At 47.6% G+C, this 19,106-nt stretch overlaps 1 protein-coding gene across 14 annotated transcripts in view; it reads left to right on the forward strand.

Annotated features, from left to right (window-relative positions):
• The window catches only part of TANC1 (tetratricopeptide repeat, ankyrin repeat and coiled-coil containing 1), a 342,597-nt gene that overhangs the window by 263,045 nt on the left and 60,446 nt on the right, over positions 1–19,106 (forward strand). For 10 of the 14 annotated variants that reach the window (XM_062187057.1, XM_062187068.1, XM_062187075.1 and 7 more), the window contains 3 exons: positions 2,405–2,535; positions 3,564–3,750; positions 16,974–17,237. In XM_062187057.1, the coding sequence (XP_062043041.1) occupies positions 2,405–2,535; positions 3,564–3,750; positions 16,974–17,237 (582 nt within the window). The remainder of the gene's footprint in view (positions 1–2,404; positions 2,536–3,563; positions 3,751–16,973; positions 17,238–19,106) is intronic. The other 4 variants (XM_062187066.1, XM_062187071.1, XM_062187098.1 and 1 more) reach the window with 2 other exon arrangements.

Genomic DNA, 19,106 nt, shown 5'->3' on the forward strand with positions numbered 1-19,106 from the left:
ACAAGTGACAGAACAGTTAATCATGAATGTGGGCATCGCCGTTCAGTTCAGCCCACTGTTCCCCAGTTTTCCTGAAGGTGGAAGGGGGTTGGATGGTTGGTTGTGTGGGATTTCTCTTAAGTGGAAACCTCGAGAACCCAGGGTGTGCGTCTGCAGTCACAGCGTGGAGGTAGCAAGGACGGCTGCACGGGGGACCTACGCAGCGTCCGGGGTCTTGCGGAGAATCCCAGGTGAGCCACAGGCTGTGGTCTTGCTTGTTGTCGGGCACTTTTGTGGCAGCCAAGCCTGTGCAGCTGCACTCTGCCTCCAGAGCTGCCAACTGGGAGGAGCTTCTGGCTCTGTCCCCAGAGTGCTTAAGGTTGAACCAGAAGCAAGACATTCACAATTGGGAAACTGTGTGGAGGTTGTTTCAAAAGGAAAGGGGGGCTTGCAGTAGAGAAACTGCTGAGATCCAGCCCTTGCGTAGTTCTTCCCCTCCTCCTGAGAGGGGAAGAGGGATCCTCTTCCCTCCCCTAGCCCAGCTGCCACCTAAGATAAAGCAGCCACCCTGACCACACCTTGGGCCAGGGGAGGGCAGGAAAGGGGGCAGCACCCATCCTGTTCTGAGTGGTGCAGCCCTTGGGTGTGCCGGGATCCTGCTGATTTGTTTTGGTCCCCGCCCTCCGTGCCCAAGTGCGCATCTACCTCGAGAATCAAAATGTGGCTTGAAGGACATCCGTAGCCCGCTTTAGGGGTGTGGTGAGTCTGCCCTGGGGTGAGGCTCTTCCCTGGGGTTGGCTTGGGGGCCACTGCCATTGAGTTTAACTGAAAAGATCTAGAAACTGATCTTATGGGCCCTGTTAACCCAGATCACTTAAACCTAGGTTCCCTTACCCCTGTAGTCTTCCAGAGTGACTGAAGAACTTACACACCGGAAAACAACTCTTCCTCAACACCCTGCACTTGAGAGCATGCAACTGGAGGGTGCTTTTCCTTTTTGGAAGATACTGCCAGTCTCATGTCCCTTGTTACTGCCACCCTGCATGCATGACTTAGCGGAACTTGTGTGAGTGGTGATAATCCACATGGTCTTCTGGAAAACTCTGTTCTGTTTTTTGTGGTTCCCTATAAAAGGCAAATGTAGCATTGCCTGTTGTTGGTGATGTTGTATCTCAAAGGCTCTTTCCTCATTTTTTCTAAGACCCTTACTCAATGTCTGATGATTTCCACATCTACAGTAAATGGGTTCCTGTGTGTATGGTTCTGTGTACCTAGACCAGTAGAAAAGAGTAGGACGTTGAATGCCTATAGTGTATGGTACATGTTGTTCTCAAATTCTGCCTCGTATCAGTTTTCTTTGCACGTTTGTCCTCCTTATGGGTGTTAGAATGACACAGAAATCATTTTATTCTGCAACTGTAATGAATTCCTCTTAGGGCTTTTGGACATAAGATGGACCTCTAGCTCTGGGGTGGGTAACTTCTGGCCTGTGGGCTGTATAAGGCCTGCAAAATCACGCAGTCTGACCTTGCCAAGGCAACTGCAGGCAGGATGCACAACTCAGTCAATCTATAACAGACTAATTTGTAGGCTGGAAGTTTTATATGACCCTTGAAGGATATTATAAATATCCAAATGGCCCTTAGCAGAAAATGGTCCCCCACCCCTGCTCTATAGCTCAATGTTTAAATCTTTTGCAACAGTAAAGTTCTCTTAAATGCAAAAAACCAGATGAGCACTCTCAGAGAGAGTCCCAGGGAGGCCAGGCTTGCCAACTTTGCCATGGAGCGGCCTGAGACGGCAGCCTGATTGGCCTGCGTGGGCCACGCTGCGGGGCCTTGTCTCTCAGGACACATCTCCCTGGGACTTAAAGTCTGTACTTCAGCATGGATGCTCAGTGATTGATCCCCGAGTTGGAATCCCGGCTTTGACTTTGACTGCTGGGGGATATGTGCAGCAGGCTTCCGTCTTTCTTTAATGAGAACTCGGATTGGGTCTTACCTTGGCATCTAAGCAGTGTGGTCCCTGCCAGCATGCCGCCTGGGTTTCCCTTTACTTCAGCTTCCTGTGGGCACTGGCAGCACTAGGCTCTTTCAGGGTAAGATGAAGGGTGGCTCTCTGACATATCTCTTTTTCACTTGACATGGAAACAGGAATGCTATCAGCTTGATGGCACTGGGCTGCTCTGGCTCAGGTCAAATATGTCACCCTTTGCACTTGAAGTTTCGTTTTTACAGTTTTCTTCCCTTGTCACTGCCCCTTAATTGGAATGCATTACTTAGAGGACAGGCAGCATTGTCAAACTTTGTGCATTGTGTAAAAATAGACAAAAGTGCCAGACACGCAGCTACCGTGCAGACTCATCCAGATGTGATCCTGAAATTCCCCGGAGGGAATGCTTCATTGTTGTCTTTCTTTGTTCCAGAAGCAAAGGCTGATAATGAACCGAGCTGTTCGCCGGCAGCTCAAGAACTGTTGACAAGGCTGGGATTTTTACTGGGAGAAGGGATCCCGAGTGCCACACATATAACCATGGAAGACAAAAACGAAACCATGGTAATGGCTGAGGAAGACGTGCATTTCGTAGCTGCTCAGAGGACACAGGACGCCATGACCATCTCTCCGTCATCCTTGGGTGGCGAAGTCATTGTTCAGCCCCAGGAGTCTGGGCTGCTGTGCATCGAGATTTATTGCAGATGTTTCTTCCTGGGCTTTTGTAATGGGGAGGTGGGGGAGAAAAAGGGAACTGCATCTGAGAAAATGTCCACGCTGACCTTCCAGTCACCACCCGGAGAACTGCAGTGATGTGAATGAGAGTGGCTAAAGGAATTCCTTCGTAATGATACGACTGTTATCTTTATAGCGCCACTCTTTTCAGCTGGCTGCTTTGGTCCACGCTGTCCCCTGCTTTTATGGCTGTTGAGATTTTTGGAGGCTCAGTGGGGTGAGGAAAAGGTTTGTAGGAGATGAGGCAGAGACAAAATGAGGTGAGATCAAAGGGGTGATCTTTCCGGAGACCTCCCCGCCACTCAGGAGGTGCTCAGTTTCTGCCCGCTGCGAGCTCTCTGCAAGGAGGGTGTCCTGCCTTGATGGAGGCTGCAGTGGCCACCAGTCTCCTTCCCCTGATCGCAGAGCCCGTAAATCTCCAGGCATTGAATGAGGTTGCCATGCTCATGAAACTCACAAAAACAGAATTCTCAGGTTTTCTGTGCAGAGGTCAAATAACCCATTTGTCTTCTGCAGACTTTAAATGAGAGGAAGTCTGCCTGTTTGCCATTTCTGTTTCACAAATGTGCATTCCTCTAAATTAATGCCAGCACTGCCCTTTTAAATACAAAAGAAAGTCCCCGAGGAGGGGAACAGAACAAAGCTATTTATTTTTTAAACTTTGGAAAGCCATACATATATGTACCCATATATATTTATGTCTACTCAGATATCTCCCTGAATTTTAAAAAAACTGTGTTCCAGTTTCCTGTTTGTTTTTTTTTTTTCCATTTTACTGTTTTAGTGTCAAAAATAAAAGCGTGCGCGGAAGCGTCGGGTGGAAGCCGTGCTAACTCCTCCTTCCGTTCGTCTTGCAGTGCACAGCTCTGAGCCAAGGCATCAGCCCTTGCTCCACACTGACAAGCAGCACCGCATCTCCTAGCACCGATAGCCCCTGCTCAACTTTGAATAGCTGTGTCAGCAAGACGGCAGCCAACAAAAGCCCCTGTGAGACCATTAGCAGCCCCAGCTCCACCTTGGAAAGCAAGGACAGTGGAATCATAGGTAAGAAGCACACGCTTCGCAGTGGAATGCTTGTGCACGTCCCCTGGAGCGTTCACCAGGCACTGCTGAAGAGAGTTTCCACACGGTCCATGAAGGGCACTCTGCCTGCCCCGGTTTTTGCAGAAGGCTGTGGTTCCGCATGCAGCCGAGAGAACGCAGCATCAACTTCTACATTCCTTGAGGTTTATTTTGCAATACTGGGCTCACTTGGTAAAATTTCCAGATCAGACGTGGTCTGGGAAGTTCAGAAAACCTTCCCTCCTCACCAGTCAGTTCCAATGGCCGGACGCATGGCAGGGCAGTGAAATCCCTGCACCTTGGGAAGTCTTCCTTGCCCAATCTCAAGGTCATGTCTGTGACAACTGCACAGACGTCTGTTCCCTCAAGTTTCTAGTAATGGGGTCTGACCACTGTTTGAAACCAAAGGATGCCCTCCCTGAGCCCGGACGCACCCACAAGCCCCACAGTAAGTGTGGTTATCTTGAACTGATGCTTGGGGGACAAGGGTACTATTCCTTACTTTTAGGCCAGTTTGCTAGGTGACTTGAATAACATTAAATTGACATTTCCGTCCACATCTTTCCTTCCCTAGAACTCGAGAATTTCTATTAAATCATAAGAGTCTAGGCTGCAGGTGTGTGCTAGAGCCATGCAGGTCATTTAAGTGCCCTTGTTTGTCCATCCCGTCCCAGACAGACCACATCCGTGTTTCTGCAGGTGGGCTTGGGCGTCCGTGGCTTAGTGCCTTTCCAGTCACAGGCTGGTGAGACCCTTGGGAGACGGGCGGAATGGGTCAGCCTTCCTCTGCTCTAAGGTGCTGGTGGTGGTTCACAGTGGAGCTCTTCCACTTGCTCAGCTGTGCTCATGTCTTTGAGGCATGTGAGGCGGAACACCCAGTCCACGTTAATGTGTTATTAAAAGGAATAAAAGGCATTCAAGCTCCTTATTCAGTCACTTGCAGTTTCTTTCCAGTGTACTTTCACTATCCAAGTTCAGGGTCATCCAATTTGTACTCTGGAGAATGTCCAGAAAGTCTAAGGAGTGGGTTCCTCTGTGTAGACCTTACTATAGCTTTGGGAGGGAACCCTTAGCACAAGGCAGGCAGCCTCTTCCCTCACTTTTCACTGCAGTCAGAATCTTCCATGGGTTTTTGCTTCATGTTGCTTTAATTGCTTTCTTGAGATAAAACTTACATCCCATAACATTCACCTATTTAAACTGTGGAATGAATTTTGGCACAGATTGTGTATCCTTATCTAAAATGGTTGGGATCGGAAGTTTCAGATTCCAAAGTTTTTGTGATTTTGGGATATCTGCACACGTCATGAGGTTTGGTTTCCATGTTGCTTTGTCCCCATCCCCTGCCTCTTTTGGAAGCACCCACCACAGGTAGGTCTTGGGTATTCCTTCCGGGATGCCCAGGTGACTTCCTCCACAGCTCTCCTAGCTCTTGTGAAATCTCATCTCCTCTAGAGGCTTTCTTTTTCCCAAGGATTTGGGCAGTGCTGTGTTATCATAATCATTATTTTCAACAGACTTTTTGTTTGTATGTTCTGGTCACTGGCATTTCACACCTTCGATTATAACCAAGTCAGCTTTTCCTTTGGACAGTTCTAGACTTTCTCAGCAACAGAAGACTACCTCTTCATTTGTTGCTCTGTCCTCTCTCCGTCTCATTGAGATCCAGTGCTGAAATTTTAGAAGTGTTAAACAGAGGAAAGAAAAGGTCCTACCTTGATTTTCTGTATTGTGGACAAAAGATTGAGCCACTGGGAGAGCTCTTAATTCCTAACTTAATATAGTCCCGGACCAATGAGTTCCCTATTGATATACAGAGCCTTCAAAAGGTTCATGGAAAATGCATATTATGAAATAATAATGGGGAGATTTTGATTTTTTAATCTGCCAAAATACATTTATCTTTTTTTTTTTTAATTTGAGAGGCAGAGATGGGGGTTGGGGGGGGGGGCAATGAGTTCTCATCTGCTGGTTCACTCCCCAGATCCCTACGGTATTGGAACTGGACCAGGCCAGAGCAGGAATTAAATCTAGGTGTCCCCTGTGGGTGGCAGGAACCCAATTATGTGAGTTATCATTTCTGCCTCCTAGGGTATACATGATCAGAATGTTAGACACAGGAACTGAACCTCAGCACTCCAGTGTAGGATGGAGCACTTGCTCCATCATACCTTTTAATTCCATTTTCTGTGAACTTTTTGAGGTTCCTCTATATGGTCCCTATAGTTCTCAATATTTTCTTTCAGATTTCTTCTTGTTTTATTTGATTTAGTTTCCACATGGATGGAAGTCCCATATTATTCCAGCTATCTCCTGGCTTCCTAGCATGGTTTTGGGAAAGAGAAATTAAGAGGAGAGAATCATTGCTGCTCTCAAGCTGAAGGAGGAAGCCTCCAGTTGGCTTTTCCAGAAGCCTAGCTGTCTGGGCCACGCCTCTTAATGCCTGCCTCAGTGGGAAAGGATACTGTGTGTGTCTCTGAGGCTGCCCTGCGTTCCGTGGCTGAAGCCAGCACTGTGCCTTGATTCAGCTGAACATGGAAAGTGACACAGCTGATACAAGCGGGGGGATTAGGAAGTAGTCATAAATCCCTCTTTTTGGAAGGCCCCAGCTTTTGGACATCATCTCCCCCCACCTCCTGCCATTGCTGTTCCCTTGAAGGGCTTGAGGACATAGGTGGATGACAGGGAAGCACTGTGCTAGGGCAGTGTTCTCTCCTTCCATGTCCCGCTGAGTTAGAACAAGGGACACACTGGAGGTGTGGTAGGGAGGAGAAGGGAAAGAAGCAAGGATTTCCTCCCCAGATAGACTGTGCCATAGGCAGAGGAAAGTACCTTGTACTCTGAAAGCACTCTGCTTCTTAACAGAGTAGGTGTCTGTGACGCACTGTGCTTGCCTGCTGGCTGGGCCGGGCTGCGTGTCCTTTCTCTCTGAAGAACACGCCTGTTTTAGAAGGTGTAGCCTGGGAATGGCAGCGTTTGGGCATCTTAAATATTAGGGGACACTATCGCGAGCACCGTGATCCTGGCAGGCAGAAACACAAGTGAGATGCTTTGGCTTCTGGCTTTGGGAGGCCCAGCCGTGGCTTGTGAATAGGCTGGTGAGGATCCACATTCCACATTCCACAGGCCCCAGACAGGAGGTGGCGGCTTCCCGTGTACTGTTCCTTTGTAAGTAGTTTACAATCTGTCAACCAGTCGAGCTGGGGTGGGAATGGTGACGGTTTGGGCTGGGTCAGTATAAAGGGCACACAGCTGCCATGGCGTTGCCCACTGTGGGCGGCATTGAGCCCAATCCCGTGTTCCACTTACAGTATCAGCACAGTTTATTTAGGGCATTCAGGGAAGTTTCAACCAGCACTAATCCATCTTTAAAAATGCCCTGACCTCCCTTTATCACATATGCCGATTTCTGGCATGCTGGTTATATTTAACCCACGTATTTTTGCCCAGCAGATACAGGGGCGGGCAGCCTGTGTTCCCACATGCCCGGGCAACCTGCTCAGGGCTGCCACAGGTGTCGGAAGGAGAAGAGACAGGCCAATGACCACGAGACTTTATTGGGCTCCTTCCAGTCTTTCTCTGTGGGGGCCAGGGCTTAGCAGACTGCGCTCCCTCCCCAACCCCCACCCGTTTCAACTTCATCTTGTTATCCAGAGGGGGAGTCCCACTTTATCCAATTTCAGAAGGCCCTTGTTCTTGCAACATAAATGTCTTTAGAAATGTCATAATTCTGTCATGTGAAAATACTGTCTAAGCTGGATGGGATTAACTGAATTCCCTGTGACTATCTAATCTATTTATTTTTCTAAGTACAGTTCCTCACTCTTTACATATTAAAATCATTGGCACTGCCTAGAAGTTAGTGTCTGATTTCAAATTTGCAACGTGAAAATCGTCTAAATGTGAAACCCAGCTGTACCCAATCATCATAAAATAGCTCTCAATGACTGGCTTTGAAAAGAAAAACTTCATAAAGAAATTTGCTTTGAAAGGTGTTTCCTCCATGCTTGAGAAAACATTTTTTCTTAGTGACACTCCTTTGGATGTAACTTGCTTCCAACTGTTACAAATGGAAATTGTAAGCTGCATTAATCCCAGCTTAGAGAAAATAAAGTATGTGTATTCATAGGAATGTGTGTGAAAACCAACCTTTTTTTAAAAAAATGCATTACTAAGGATATGAGTAGTGGGCTTTAAAGCACCTTTTGAATTAAATACATTGTTTAATTTTTGCTTATGTCCATAGCATGATAAATATTTTAGTTATTTATTTCAAGAAAGTGGACTATTTCTGCATTTAGGAAGAAAGAGAATAGGGACCAGATGAGTAGAAACAAATAAAACCCAACTTTTCTCTCAAGATTAAAACAAAAAATCCTTCCCATATATTAATGATAGATGTGTCAAGGGGAAGGACTTACAGGTAGCAGTTAGAAAAATTCTGGCTGAGGGAGGGTGCCCATTAAAAGCGAGTCCCCCCCTTTCATTCTCGATTGAGGTTTAAAATCCCCCAGGTCTTTTTGTAGTGGCCTGCACCTGCTTCCTTCGGAGAAGTGATGTTAGGACAGCTCCCTCTCCAGGTGTGTCTCCCACCTGGCCTGGCCGCCCCAGCTAAGGCATGCAGGAGCCACCACATTCCACCGGCCTGGGTAACTTTCCGGATGGCTGAGCGCTCAGAATTTCAGCTCTTCCTGCTGCCCCTCCCCTTTCCTTCCTCGTGGGGCTTCATTTGTTCTCTTCTCGTGCATTTTGAGGTACGGAAGAAAGGAAGAAAGACAGGGGAATATCCTCGCTGACATATTCCTCCTGCAAAAGCGGGTTGTGGTATCTTATTGGCCTCTAGGTTAGTAACCTGCGCTGCTTGCTGGAGTATAATATTTGGTTTTCTGCCCAGTTGCTTAGGACATTAGGGGAAGAAAAAGTTATGGGCTGACTTTTATCTTCCCTTGACTCTCTCCTTTACCTCCCCCAGGCTTGCAAAATGAAAGTGATTCCAGAAGTAACTTTAGTCCTTTCATTTCCTGCACTTTGTGTCCCCAGGAGATGATCAGATGCAGAGGCACACAGCGATGGCTGGCGAGCTGTACTTTCTTTGCGTTTTGACTTGTAAATCCTGCCCTTTGGATTTTTATGCTAGTGCCCCTTTGTTGCCCCCTGTGTTGCCCTGCTCCCTCCAAAATTGAAATGCTTTGAAATTGATTTGGTAATAACTATTTAGAGTGCTTCAAATCTGGGTTAATACTCATTTTGCTACATTGCCTGCAATTTTAAAAATCATCCTTAATTATAGAAGCCTTTTTATCTCTTGGGTGAAGGAGGAGAATTCTTCTCTACACATATAATTTGGTCATAGAGTGGATGAGAGAGAATCCTTGGTGATGACTGAGTCAGCAGAGCGCCGGCTCTACTGTGTTGCTGACTACGGTGTCATCTTTGGGCTGTTCTGTCGGTGGAGCAAGCATGTATTGACTCCCTTGTGTGTACCAAGAGCAGATTCCTTCAGTACTGGATAATAATGGTAGAGTACTAGCTCTGTTTTCAAAACCTGTCCACCTGTGAATTGCTGACAAGAGTTTAAAACAGGGCATTGATTGACACCTCTGAGGGAAGCTGCACACCCTAGGTGCATAATAATGCCAACCACTAAGTGCCTCAAGCTCTTTTCCAAAGGTGGGGGAGAGTTCCAGGGAGGGGAGTCGTCTGGCGGGCCAGGAGCCCACTTGTCTGTGGATGCCATGGACGGCTCCTGCGAAGCTTCACTGGAAACCCATGCAGCCTGTGGTCACCGCAGACCTCCGCAGCTCAGTCCTCAGGCTCTTCTCTGGTGGCAGGTGGGGCTGAGACAGTCTGGCTGGGCCAGGCAGCTCCGGTGCTCCCCCTCCCACCCCAGCCGGCCCCCAGCTTTCCCTTTAGGTGTTCCCACAGGCAGGGGGCCTGGTACATGAGGCTGGGCACCATGGCTTGGTTCCCCGGCCCTGCTGCATGTCACAGCAGAGCACGCCTTGCGCAACATGGGCGAGCATCGGGCTGGAGATTTGGTACAGAGATCTGGCTGTCACAATCCAATGCACAGGGCTCTCGGCACCAGGCCAGGAGGGGAGTGGGGCCCTGCAGCTCGTTGGACGGGGCTGGCCTCGAGTGCAAAGCTGTCATCCGGGAGCAGTTGCAGAACCAGAAATCAGGCAGAGCTGAAGGTTCCGGGGCACCCCACCTGGGACATTCCCTTTGGCGTCCTAGGCCTGCCCTGGACCCCTCTCCTGAGGGAGGTCAAGAGTTGCAGGTGAGCCAGGGGATTCTGTTCTGTGTGTAGGTTAGGATTTTGCAGGTGGGATGGGCTTGAGGGTCAGGGTCCGAGTTGGGGAGAGAAGCATAGGCTGGCATTTCTGGCCAGAAAGGTTGAAGGCAGGCTGGCTTCATCCACGCAGGCTTTCTCTTTGTCACTTAGGGAGAACTCAGAATGCGGCCTGGCAGCTTGAACGACTGACAGGTGGGTGTGAGGCAGGAGTGCAAAGGAGAGAAGCTGAGCCCTCTGTCCGGTCAAGGGGACTCGGGAATTGCCCATCCTTGCTGCCTCAACTTCACTCTCATCTGCCACCCTCTCACTTAGACCTAGCAATCCAAGGCTGCTGGTGATCTTCACTGAGACGGCTCCAAGGAGGCAGTCTCTGTGGTAGTTGGTTTTGCCTTTTGTATTCACTTGTTTCCGTCTCTCATTTCCACAGAATCTGGATAATAATGGTAGAGTACTAGCTCTTTTCTTCTGTGATCTTTAATTCATTGGCCCAGTGTTTTAAATTGTTAAACTTCTGTCAACCATTAAACTGAATATAGGCTTAACATTTTTTTAAGTGCTACAAATCCTTTTTTTATGGTGAGGAGAACTTTTTTTTTTTAAAAAAAAGATTTATTGGCCAGCGCCAAGGCTCAATAGGCTAATCCTCCAACCTAGCGGTGCCGGCGGCGCCAGCACCCTGGGTTCTAGTCCTGGTTGGGGCGCCAGATTCTGTCCGGGTTGCTCCTCTTCCAGTCCCAGCTCTCTGCTGTGGCCCGGGAGTGCAGTGGAGGATGGCCCAAGTGCTTGGGTTCTGCACCCCATGGGAGACCAGGAGAAGCACCTGGCTCCTGGCTTCGGATCAGTACAGTGCGCCAGCCGCAGTGGCCATTGGAGGGTGAACCAAAGGAAAAGGAAGACCTTTCTCTCTGTCTCTCTCTCTCACTGTCCACTCTGCCTGTCCCAAAAAAAAAAAAAAAAGATTTATTTATTTGAAAGGCAGAGTGACAGAGGAGAGATAGAGTGAGCTTCTGTCCACTGCTTTATTCCCCAAATGGATGCAATTGCCAGGGCTGGGCCAGGCTAATTCCCTACAGGTCTGCTATCTGGATATATCTGGGCTATCTGCCACTGTGCTCCCAGGTGCATTTTCAGGGAGCTGGATCAGAAGCAGAGCAGCTAGGACTCGAACTGGTGCTCACAAGGGATTTGGGCATCTCAAGCAGTGGTTTTAACCCACTGTGCTACAACACTGTCTGTAAGGATAACACTCTTGAGTCCTTATAATATATTGGACATTTTACATATACCTGTGTATCTGCTTTTCTCTACAATCCAGGAAAGGAAAATTACTCTATATAGAGCCCTTGTTTTGAAAATGGATAGGGTTAGATGATCTATGGAGTACTTGAAGAAAATTGAAATTTTGGTTTTTTTGCCATCCTTTCAAAATGTGTATTTTTGTATATAACATGTATTTGGGATGAGTGCCACAAATTGTCTATTACTGGTGTTTTACGATCAGAACAGTGTGTAGCACCATCCTGGAGCCGGTGCTAGGGGCTTCCATGGCCAGGGGACTGTTACAGGGAGTCTGAGTGGGGATCCAAGGAAGACTTGGAACAGAGCCTGGGACATAGCTCACAAGGTTAAGCTGTTATTTCCAAAGGTTACTTTGTTTATTTATTAATTCCTCCCCAGTGGATAAGAATTGCTCACAAATAGATGTGCAGTAAGCACAGGTCAGGTTTTCCTTTTTAAGTGGGTTTATGAACTGGGGAGAAGAAATAGGTGTGAGAGAAAAGATGCAGTCAGGCAGGAGTCAGGTTAATAGAACTTTGTTCTTCCAAGTGCTCAGAAAGTTTGCTGTGAAGCTCCCTGCTTGTCAAAGGAAAGACAGAACCACAATCAAGCATGAGGGTACTTTAAATCATTCATGGAAAGATGGAACCTAAGGGTAATACCCATTTTTCACAAGCTTTTTGAAATACTTGCCTACAGAAGGTGGCATTTGTCAAGACAAACATGCCCGCTATAACTTGATTTAGATCCCGCCAAACTACTTACTGGGCTCTAGACCTGTACTCACATTTTTTTCTTTCTCTGATGGTATTCAGATCCCCATTCAATATCAAAAGAGCCTTTAAGAGGAAAAGTTTGGAAGGACAAGGATTACCATTTTCTTGTAGAAGCTTTCATAGCAAAACCTGAGTGGGTGACTTCGTGATCTGCAAACTGATGTTTAGCATTAGGTAATAAGGGTACTTCGGAAAGTTCATGGAAATGGAATTAAAGTTTATTTGGTGCAAAAGGGTTTTTTTTTAATTTTGCATGGACTTTTTGAAGCACCCTCAGGACTCCTCTTAGGTGTTGAGCAAGTTAAGGGGCTTTCCAAATCACACTGCTTGTGTAGTCAGAAGAGCTGTGGTTGCATGAGCCGGTATTCGTGCGTGTGTGTGTGTGTGTGTGTTTCTGTGTGCGTGTACATGTGTGTGATTAGTTCTTCCTGTGTCTCTCTGTACCAGTGAAGTGGAGCTGATGGTTCTCAGCCTGCCCGCCTCTTCTCGTGGATTGTGAGGAGCTTGTCTATACCCTAATATATTGAGAAGATCCCTTGGAACTATTCCAGCCCTGGGTACTGGTAGGACTGGTTTAATGTGCTGTGATTCCAGAGGAAGATTTTCAAACTACAAACTACAGTAGTGCATGGAAATCAGTGAGCAGCAGCAAACCTAACACAACGCTGGCTTGTGAGGCACTGCCCAACCTGACGACCACAAGAGGCTTAGGGGCTGACAGATCACTCGTGTTGCAGGGTTGGAACACCTGTTGGAAGAGTGATTGCGACCCAGTTTGGGTAATAATGGCCTCCATTGACTGAGCTGGCATCTCTACCAGTTGAAGGAATAAAATGTTGGAATTTGGAGGTGGTTGGCTTGTGGCTTAAACTCCAGCTGAGATGCCCACGTCCTACTCAGCATACCTGGGCTCAAGTCCCAGCTCCCACTTTCTGATTCCAGCTTCCTAATGCTGACCCTGCAAGGTAGCAGGCTGTGGCTCAAGTAATTGGGTTTCTGCCACCTGTGTGGGAGACCTAGGTGGTGTCCTTTGCTCCTGGCTTCAGCCTGGCCCAACCTGTGCTGTTGCAGGCATTTGGGGAGTAAACCAACCAATGGGAGCTTGCTGTCTGTCTCTCTGCCTCTCAAAGAAAAGAATTTGTGAGTCGTCAGAGACCTTTAAAGGTTATTTAATCTCTGGAAAATGGCAAATAGCATTTATTTTTTTATTTATTTATTTTTAAATCATCGTAGTTAAGGTGCTGCCCTAGTTATGTTTGTGTGTATATACACACCTGCTTGGAGGGGACGAGTAGGTAAGAGTTTGAATTCTGTTAGCCTGGAAGAGAGAGGTTTTTGAGTAGCCTGTGGCGTATGGAAGGAACTAGCCTTCTCCTTTGGAGCCCATTGAGCTGTGCTATTCCGTGTGCTTTGTAGGTTGTGTGGGGAAGCTGTACTCACGGGGCATGGAGCTGCTCCATGACTTAGCAGATCTCTTTGAGCTCACGTGAAAGTCCATCACGGGGACTTCCACCTGTGGAGGCTGGGGTCTGGGGTCCTCTGCCATGACTTCCGCCCACGGAGACTGGGTCTGGGGTCCACCGCCATGACTTCCGCCCATGGAGGCTGGGTGTGGGGTCCACCGCTGGGACTTCCGCCCGCGGAGGCTGGGTTTGGTGTTGGGTCTTGTGGAGGAATGTTTGTGAAGAGGGGCATCTCTGTTGGGAGCCCCGTGGTGTCAGAGCCTCTCGGCTCCTTGGGGCTCAGTTCTCTTGGGTTCTCTTACTTGAACTTCCTAAGGGCCATGAGGGAAGACTGCCTCTCCTTCCTCACTTAGAAACACTGGCTTTAGAGCATCCTCCTTAGGAAACGGCTGCCTTTCTGGGGCTTTTCTTCCCAGCTGCTGTCGCTGTAGCCTTTCCCTCCCACCCCTTTTCCTTCCTCTCTCTTCTGGGACCTCAGGGCTCCACCTTTCAGGTCCTGGACACTGTGTAGGGTGTGTGCTCTTAGTGAGTCCTGGTGCTGCAGCCTGCCCTGCAATCTGTGGGCTCTGGCTAGGCTTTCCTGGCTGCGCCAGCTGCTCTTTGGGCCCTAAAGTCAGGGCTGTCACTTGTAATGGGAAGTGGAGGAGTCTGGTCCCCAGTCTCTGCTGCCTGAGGTCTTTGGGGCTTTGATTCTGAAGTGTGTGGTAATTTCAGGGAACAAATGAGGAAAAACAACACTCTGGCTTTGTTTATTTTTCGATAAGACTATGTGCCAGGAGTGGACAGTTCAGCCTTGCAGTTAAGATGCCTGCCTCCCACATCAGAGTGCCTGGATTTGATTCCTGAGTGCAGCTTCCCCCCAATGAGGACCCTGGGGATCAGTGATGGTGGCTTAAGTAGTTGAGTTCTTGCCATCAATGGGGGAGACCTGGACTGTGTTCCTGGCCCCTGGCTGCAGACTCATTGTGGCCACTTGGATACGAAGCCACTGGATGGGAATTCTGTCTTTCTGTTTCTGTGTGTCTCTGCTTCTCAAAAATGGAAAAAAAAAAAAAAGTGCCCCAAATAAAGCAGCCACAAAAGTAAAGCCAATTTCAATTACCCCCACTGCTCATCTGAATCTGTTCCTCTCACTTGCATGGTGGGATAGCCTAGAACCTACCTAATTGTGCCTCCAAATATTGGACTTACAACATAGCCTGTGTTCCACGACTGTTTGTATTATTGTGCTTTCAACTTACTAATTTGATATCATTCATAATTAATCACCATTAATAAGTGATACTCATTAATAAATAAGACTGTTCTGTAAAGCATTGGCGTAGTCCCTGGTATCCAATAAACTTTCAGTAACTGTTAGTTGCTGCTATTACCAGCACCCACAGCAGCATTTGTATAGCAGAGTCTTACCTGGTATATTTGTGCTCAGATAAATGATCCATTTGAAAACAGGGAAGGTTGTGATTGGTTCCAGAGAGATGGAGGTGTGGTTTAACACTGCTGATAGAATATTGGAAATGAGCATCCAAAGGCGTGACAGACTCCATTACAAGTCAGCTTGGGCTTTGGTCAGACCCCCAGCTGGTAACAGTACAGTTAAGCCCAGTGTTTCTGACCACAAGTGGAATTCATGTTTATTCATTTCCTCTGTGATGCAATAAGTAATTGCTTATTCAGCACTTACTGTGTGCCAGATCCTGTGCTGTACAGAAAAAGGACGGATGAGCTTGGGTTGGCACTGGCGTAATGGGTAAAGCCTCCGCCTGCAGTGCCAGCATGCCATATGAGCACTGGTTCATGTCTCAGCTGCTCCACTTCCAATCCTGCTCCCTACTAACACACCTGCGAAAGCAGAGGAACATGGTCCAAGTATTTGGGCCCCTGCAGCCATCTGGGAGACGTGGAAGAAGCTCCTGACTCCTGGCTTTGGATCAGCCCAGCTCTGGCCTTTGCGGCCATTTGGGGGAAGTAAACCAAAGGATGGAAGATTGATCAATAGCGCTCTCTCTCCTCCCTCTCTCTCTCTTAATATCTATCTGTATCTCTCTCTCCCTGTTTCCCACCTCTGTATTTCTGCCTTTCAAATAAATAAATACTAAAAAGGAAGAAGAAGAAAGGAACGATGAGCCTGCAGTAGATACTCTAAGGAGACTTCCTTGTGCAGGGGTGATGTTTAATAGGGAGTAGCCCGAGGGCTAGAAAGGGCCGCCCCAGAAGCTTGGGCGGTCTTGGAATTGTAAATTGTGTCACAGCAAGGAAATTGTTTTGTCTTTACTTCAAGCCCAGACCCTTTGACTCTGTTTGAGCTGATCCACCAATCAGCTCATGAAGTGTGAAGTGAGCATCATGGTGTATGGATAAAACCGCCTCATCCAGGCCCCTGGGTTTGAATGCACTTTGGCCGGGCACACTTCCAGCTCAGTAGGCTCACAGTTAAAGGCCAGGCACCAAAGAGGGAACACAGAAGAATTAGCAGGCACAGTCCCTGTTCTCAAGGACTCAGCAGTGCGGCAGTGTTTGGGGCCTGGGTCACCTGTCCTGGTCAGGGATCCCACGCTCCTTAGGGTCTTTCAATGCCAAGTGGCTATTTGCAGAAGCTCTGTAGGGTGGATATTGCTGCTGTCTGCCATGGTATTGCTCTTGCTCTTTTGCCAAAATGTTTGTGAAAAAATTTCCTCCTTTTTTTCCCCCTCACGTGCTGGTTTTCTTTGTTAGAGGTTACATTTTCATTCTGCAGTGAGAGCATACCTTCCCGTGCTAGTACTTTCCCTGTGCTGGGTGCGTAGAGATTTTCCATTCTGCGCTGCTGAAGGCATCAGTCAAGCCAGTCTCCCCGGATCAAGATGAACAGATGTTATAAACTTTCATTCTAAGGATCAAATTCTCTGTTTGACTTTATAATTGTGTTTCTGTTTCCGTAGACTTTCTCCTGTATCTTTTCTGCATTAACCATCCTCTTGCTGGCCCCTGTACCCTCCTACAACGCCCTGCAGACAAATGTTGTTAATTTGGAAGGATATTTTAAGATTCAGAGGAATTTAATGGGATATGAATTCTTGTGTGAGCAATCCATCTTTGTTAAAAGGAGAAGATACATTATCTCCTGACTACATATATTTACCGTTAACTCTGAGATCTTTCAGACAGCTTTTTCATTATCTTCCCATCAGTTTTTTTCCTTCCCTGTAGAGTGATTTAGCAGTTTATTTCCCCTGATAAGCAGCATTCTTTTAATTTACCAAAACACATTGTATGAAACATACTTTGATAAAAATCTGTGCAGACCGGAAAACTTTCCATTGATCCCGGGGAGGGCAGCGTGTGTGGGTTTTAACTCTCGGCAGGCCCAGCTGTGCCCGGCCTCCTTCAAAGTGTTTTGGTCTCTCATTTCAGCCACAATTACGAGTTCTTCTGAAAATGATGACCGGAGTGGCTCCAGTTTGGAGTGGAATAAAGACGGAAGCCTAAGGTTAGGGGTTCAGAAGGGAGTGCTTCATGATCGCAGGGCAGATAACTGCTCCCCGGTGGCAGAAGAGGAGCCCCCTGGGCCGGCGGAGAGCGGCCTGCCCAAAGCGGAATCCTCAGCTGGAGATGGTCCAGTCCCCTATTCTCAGAGCTCCAGCTCGCTAATAATGCCGCGGCCCAACTCAGTTGCAGGTAAGGCACGCCCCTCCTGGGAAGGGCATCTCACGGAGTCCCAGGTGCCCAGTGGTCGTCCCCCTGGGAATCTGATCCAGACCGAAGCTAGCTTGTGATCTTGGGTCAGGTCCTTACCTTTTCTTCTTTAAATCTGTGATATGGACCATATGGCTCTTTGGATAGAAGGGAAGAAAAGACAGAATCTCTTCCCTTGGTTCTTTGTTACTTTAAGCCTGAATAAAAATGTAACTTCATATTGCATCTTGGTAAACAGAAATTTTTTGGAGTGAGTTTGTTAGTATCCAAAAATGTTTAACTTTCAGACTCACTTTTGTATGGTTGAAAGTCCGTCATACAGCAAGTTTTTAGATCATTTGGTTATAACAGAGCTCACAGATTAAAACCCAAGCAGCAGAAGGGAGAGCAGTCAATGCAGGAGGTGCAAACAGGCAGGACAGAGATGCTTTAGCAAGATCCAGCACCAGAACTGAGAGAGAGGAGATGACAAATGCAGGTGACTGTTTCTCCCTGGACTGGTCAGCGGGTAGCTGTCAAACAAGGAGAGGAGTTTGGAGAGGCCAAGGAGAGGGCCACTCTGCAGACAAGCCGTTGTGCCGGCTTTTTAAGATCTTGAGTTTCTAAACTCCATTCTCATGGGCTGAATTTAGAAGAGGAGCTTGTTAGGGTAATTCTCGGTGCTAATGCAGTGCTTAGGGTGTCTCCCCTACTAACACCGGGACCCACGTTCTCTTTTCCTACATCAAAGGCTTTTCCTGTAATGTATACTGCTGCTTCAGAATGTGGTGGGTCACACTGGCTGCTGTCGGGTGCTTTTTACAATGGAACTCTGAAGCTGCCGATAAATAAATGGCCCTAATGGAAAAGTTTTGAGGCATAACTCTTAATTCTGCTTCAAAGCAAGCAGAATGGCCTTGTTCCAGAAGAAGGATTTGGCCCTTCTGCCAGGGAGATGTGCTGGTATCGACTGAGGGTTCTTCCAAAAGCTCTCTGTGTCCCCCCACTGCTGTCCCCGGCACCCGTGACACATCACACCCAAGGCACTTTAGGCCGTATTTACTTTATTGTGATGAATGGGTCATTTGTATTACCCTGGAACATGACAGCTTTATTTTCTTCAACAAAAAAGCAAACTGGTATTCAGTTTAATCAAGCTACTTCAAAATTGTTACAATGCATTAAGACATTAACTTGAACAGTGTTCAAAGTACCCCATTTGGGGTGTGTTTTCTGCGTGGTGTTCTTTCATGTGGTCTCCTGCCATGTGAAATGACAGTGGGCGTGAGCTGAGCTTCACCTGTAGGCTGATCTCTGCTGTGTTCATTCGTTGTCTTCCACATATGCCTTGAGCTAGACTTCCGGTGAAACCTCCTGGTTTAGCAGAGTCTACTTGGCCTGATGGGTTTGCTTCATTCTTCTGTGTTGCATGTTTTAAAATCTGACTGCATATTTTGCAAGGAAATAGTCAAGTGCCTTATCTCATGGTATCTGTTAGCAAACTAGAACCTGGTAGATTCTTTATTGTCCAGCTTCCTGCTCCTAATGCTGACCCCCAGCTCTGAGGGAATGGAAAGATTTTTTAAGTATGAACACAAAGTACAATTCAAGTTATACAGACTCTGTTGAGTCATTAGAAGGCAGGCAGCAGGCAGTGCTCAGTGTTGAAAGGATTGGAGTAAAACCTGAAGCAGTGTGGACTGAAATCTCTCAGCATTTGCATGTCTAGATCCACCTGGACAGGAGTTTGGTAGGAAAGGCGTGCTGGTGTGTGGGGCAGAGAAGGGTCTGGCATGTGAAGGAAGGGTAACTGCAGGCCTGGCTCACTGCCCCTGGGGGACCCGGCTGCTGGGGTTTCAGGGTACAGACTAG

Source organism: Lepus europaeus, chromosome 1, assembly GCF_033115175.1.
Source record: "Lepus europaeus isolate LE1 chromosome 1, mLepTim1.pri, whole genome shotgun sequence".
Taxonomy (NCBI): domain Eukaryota; kingdom Metazoa; phylum Chordata; class Mammalia; order Lagomorpha; family Leporidae; genus Lepus; species Lepus europaeus.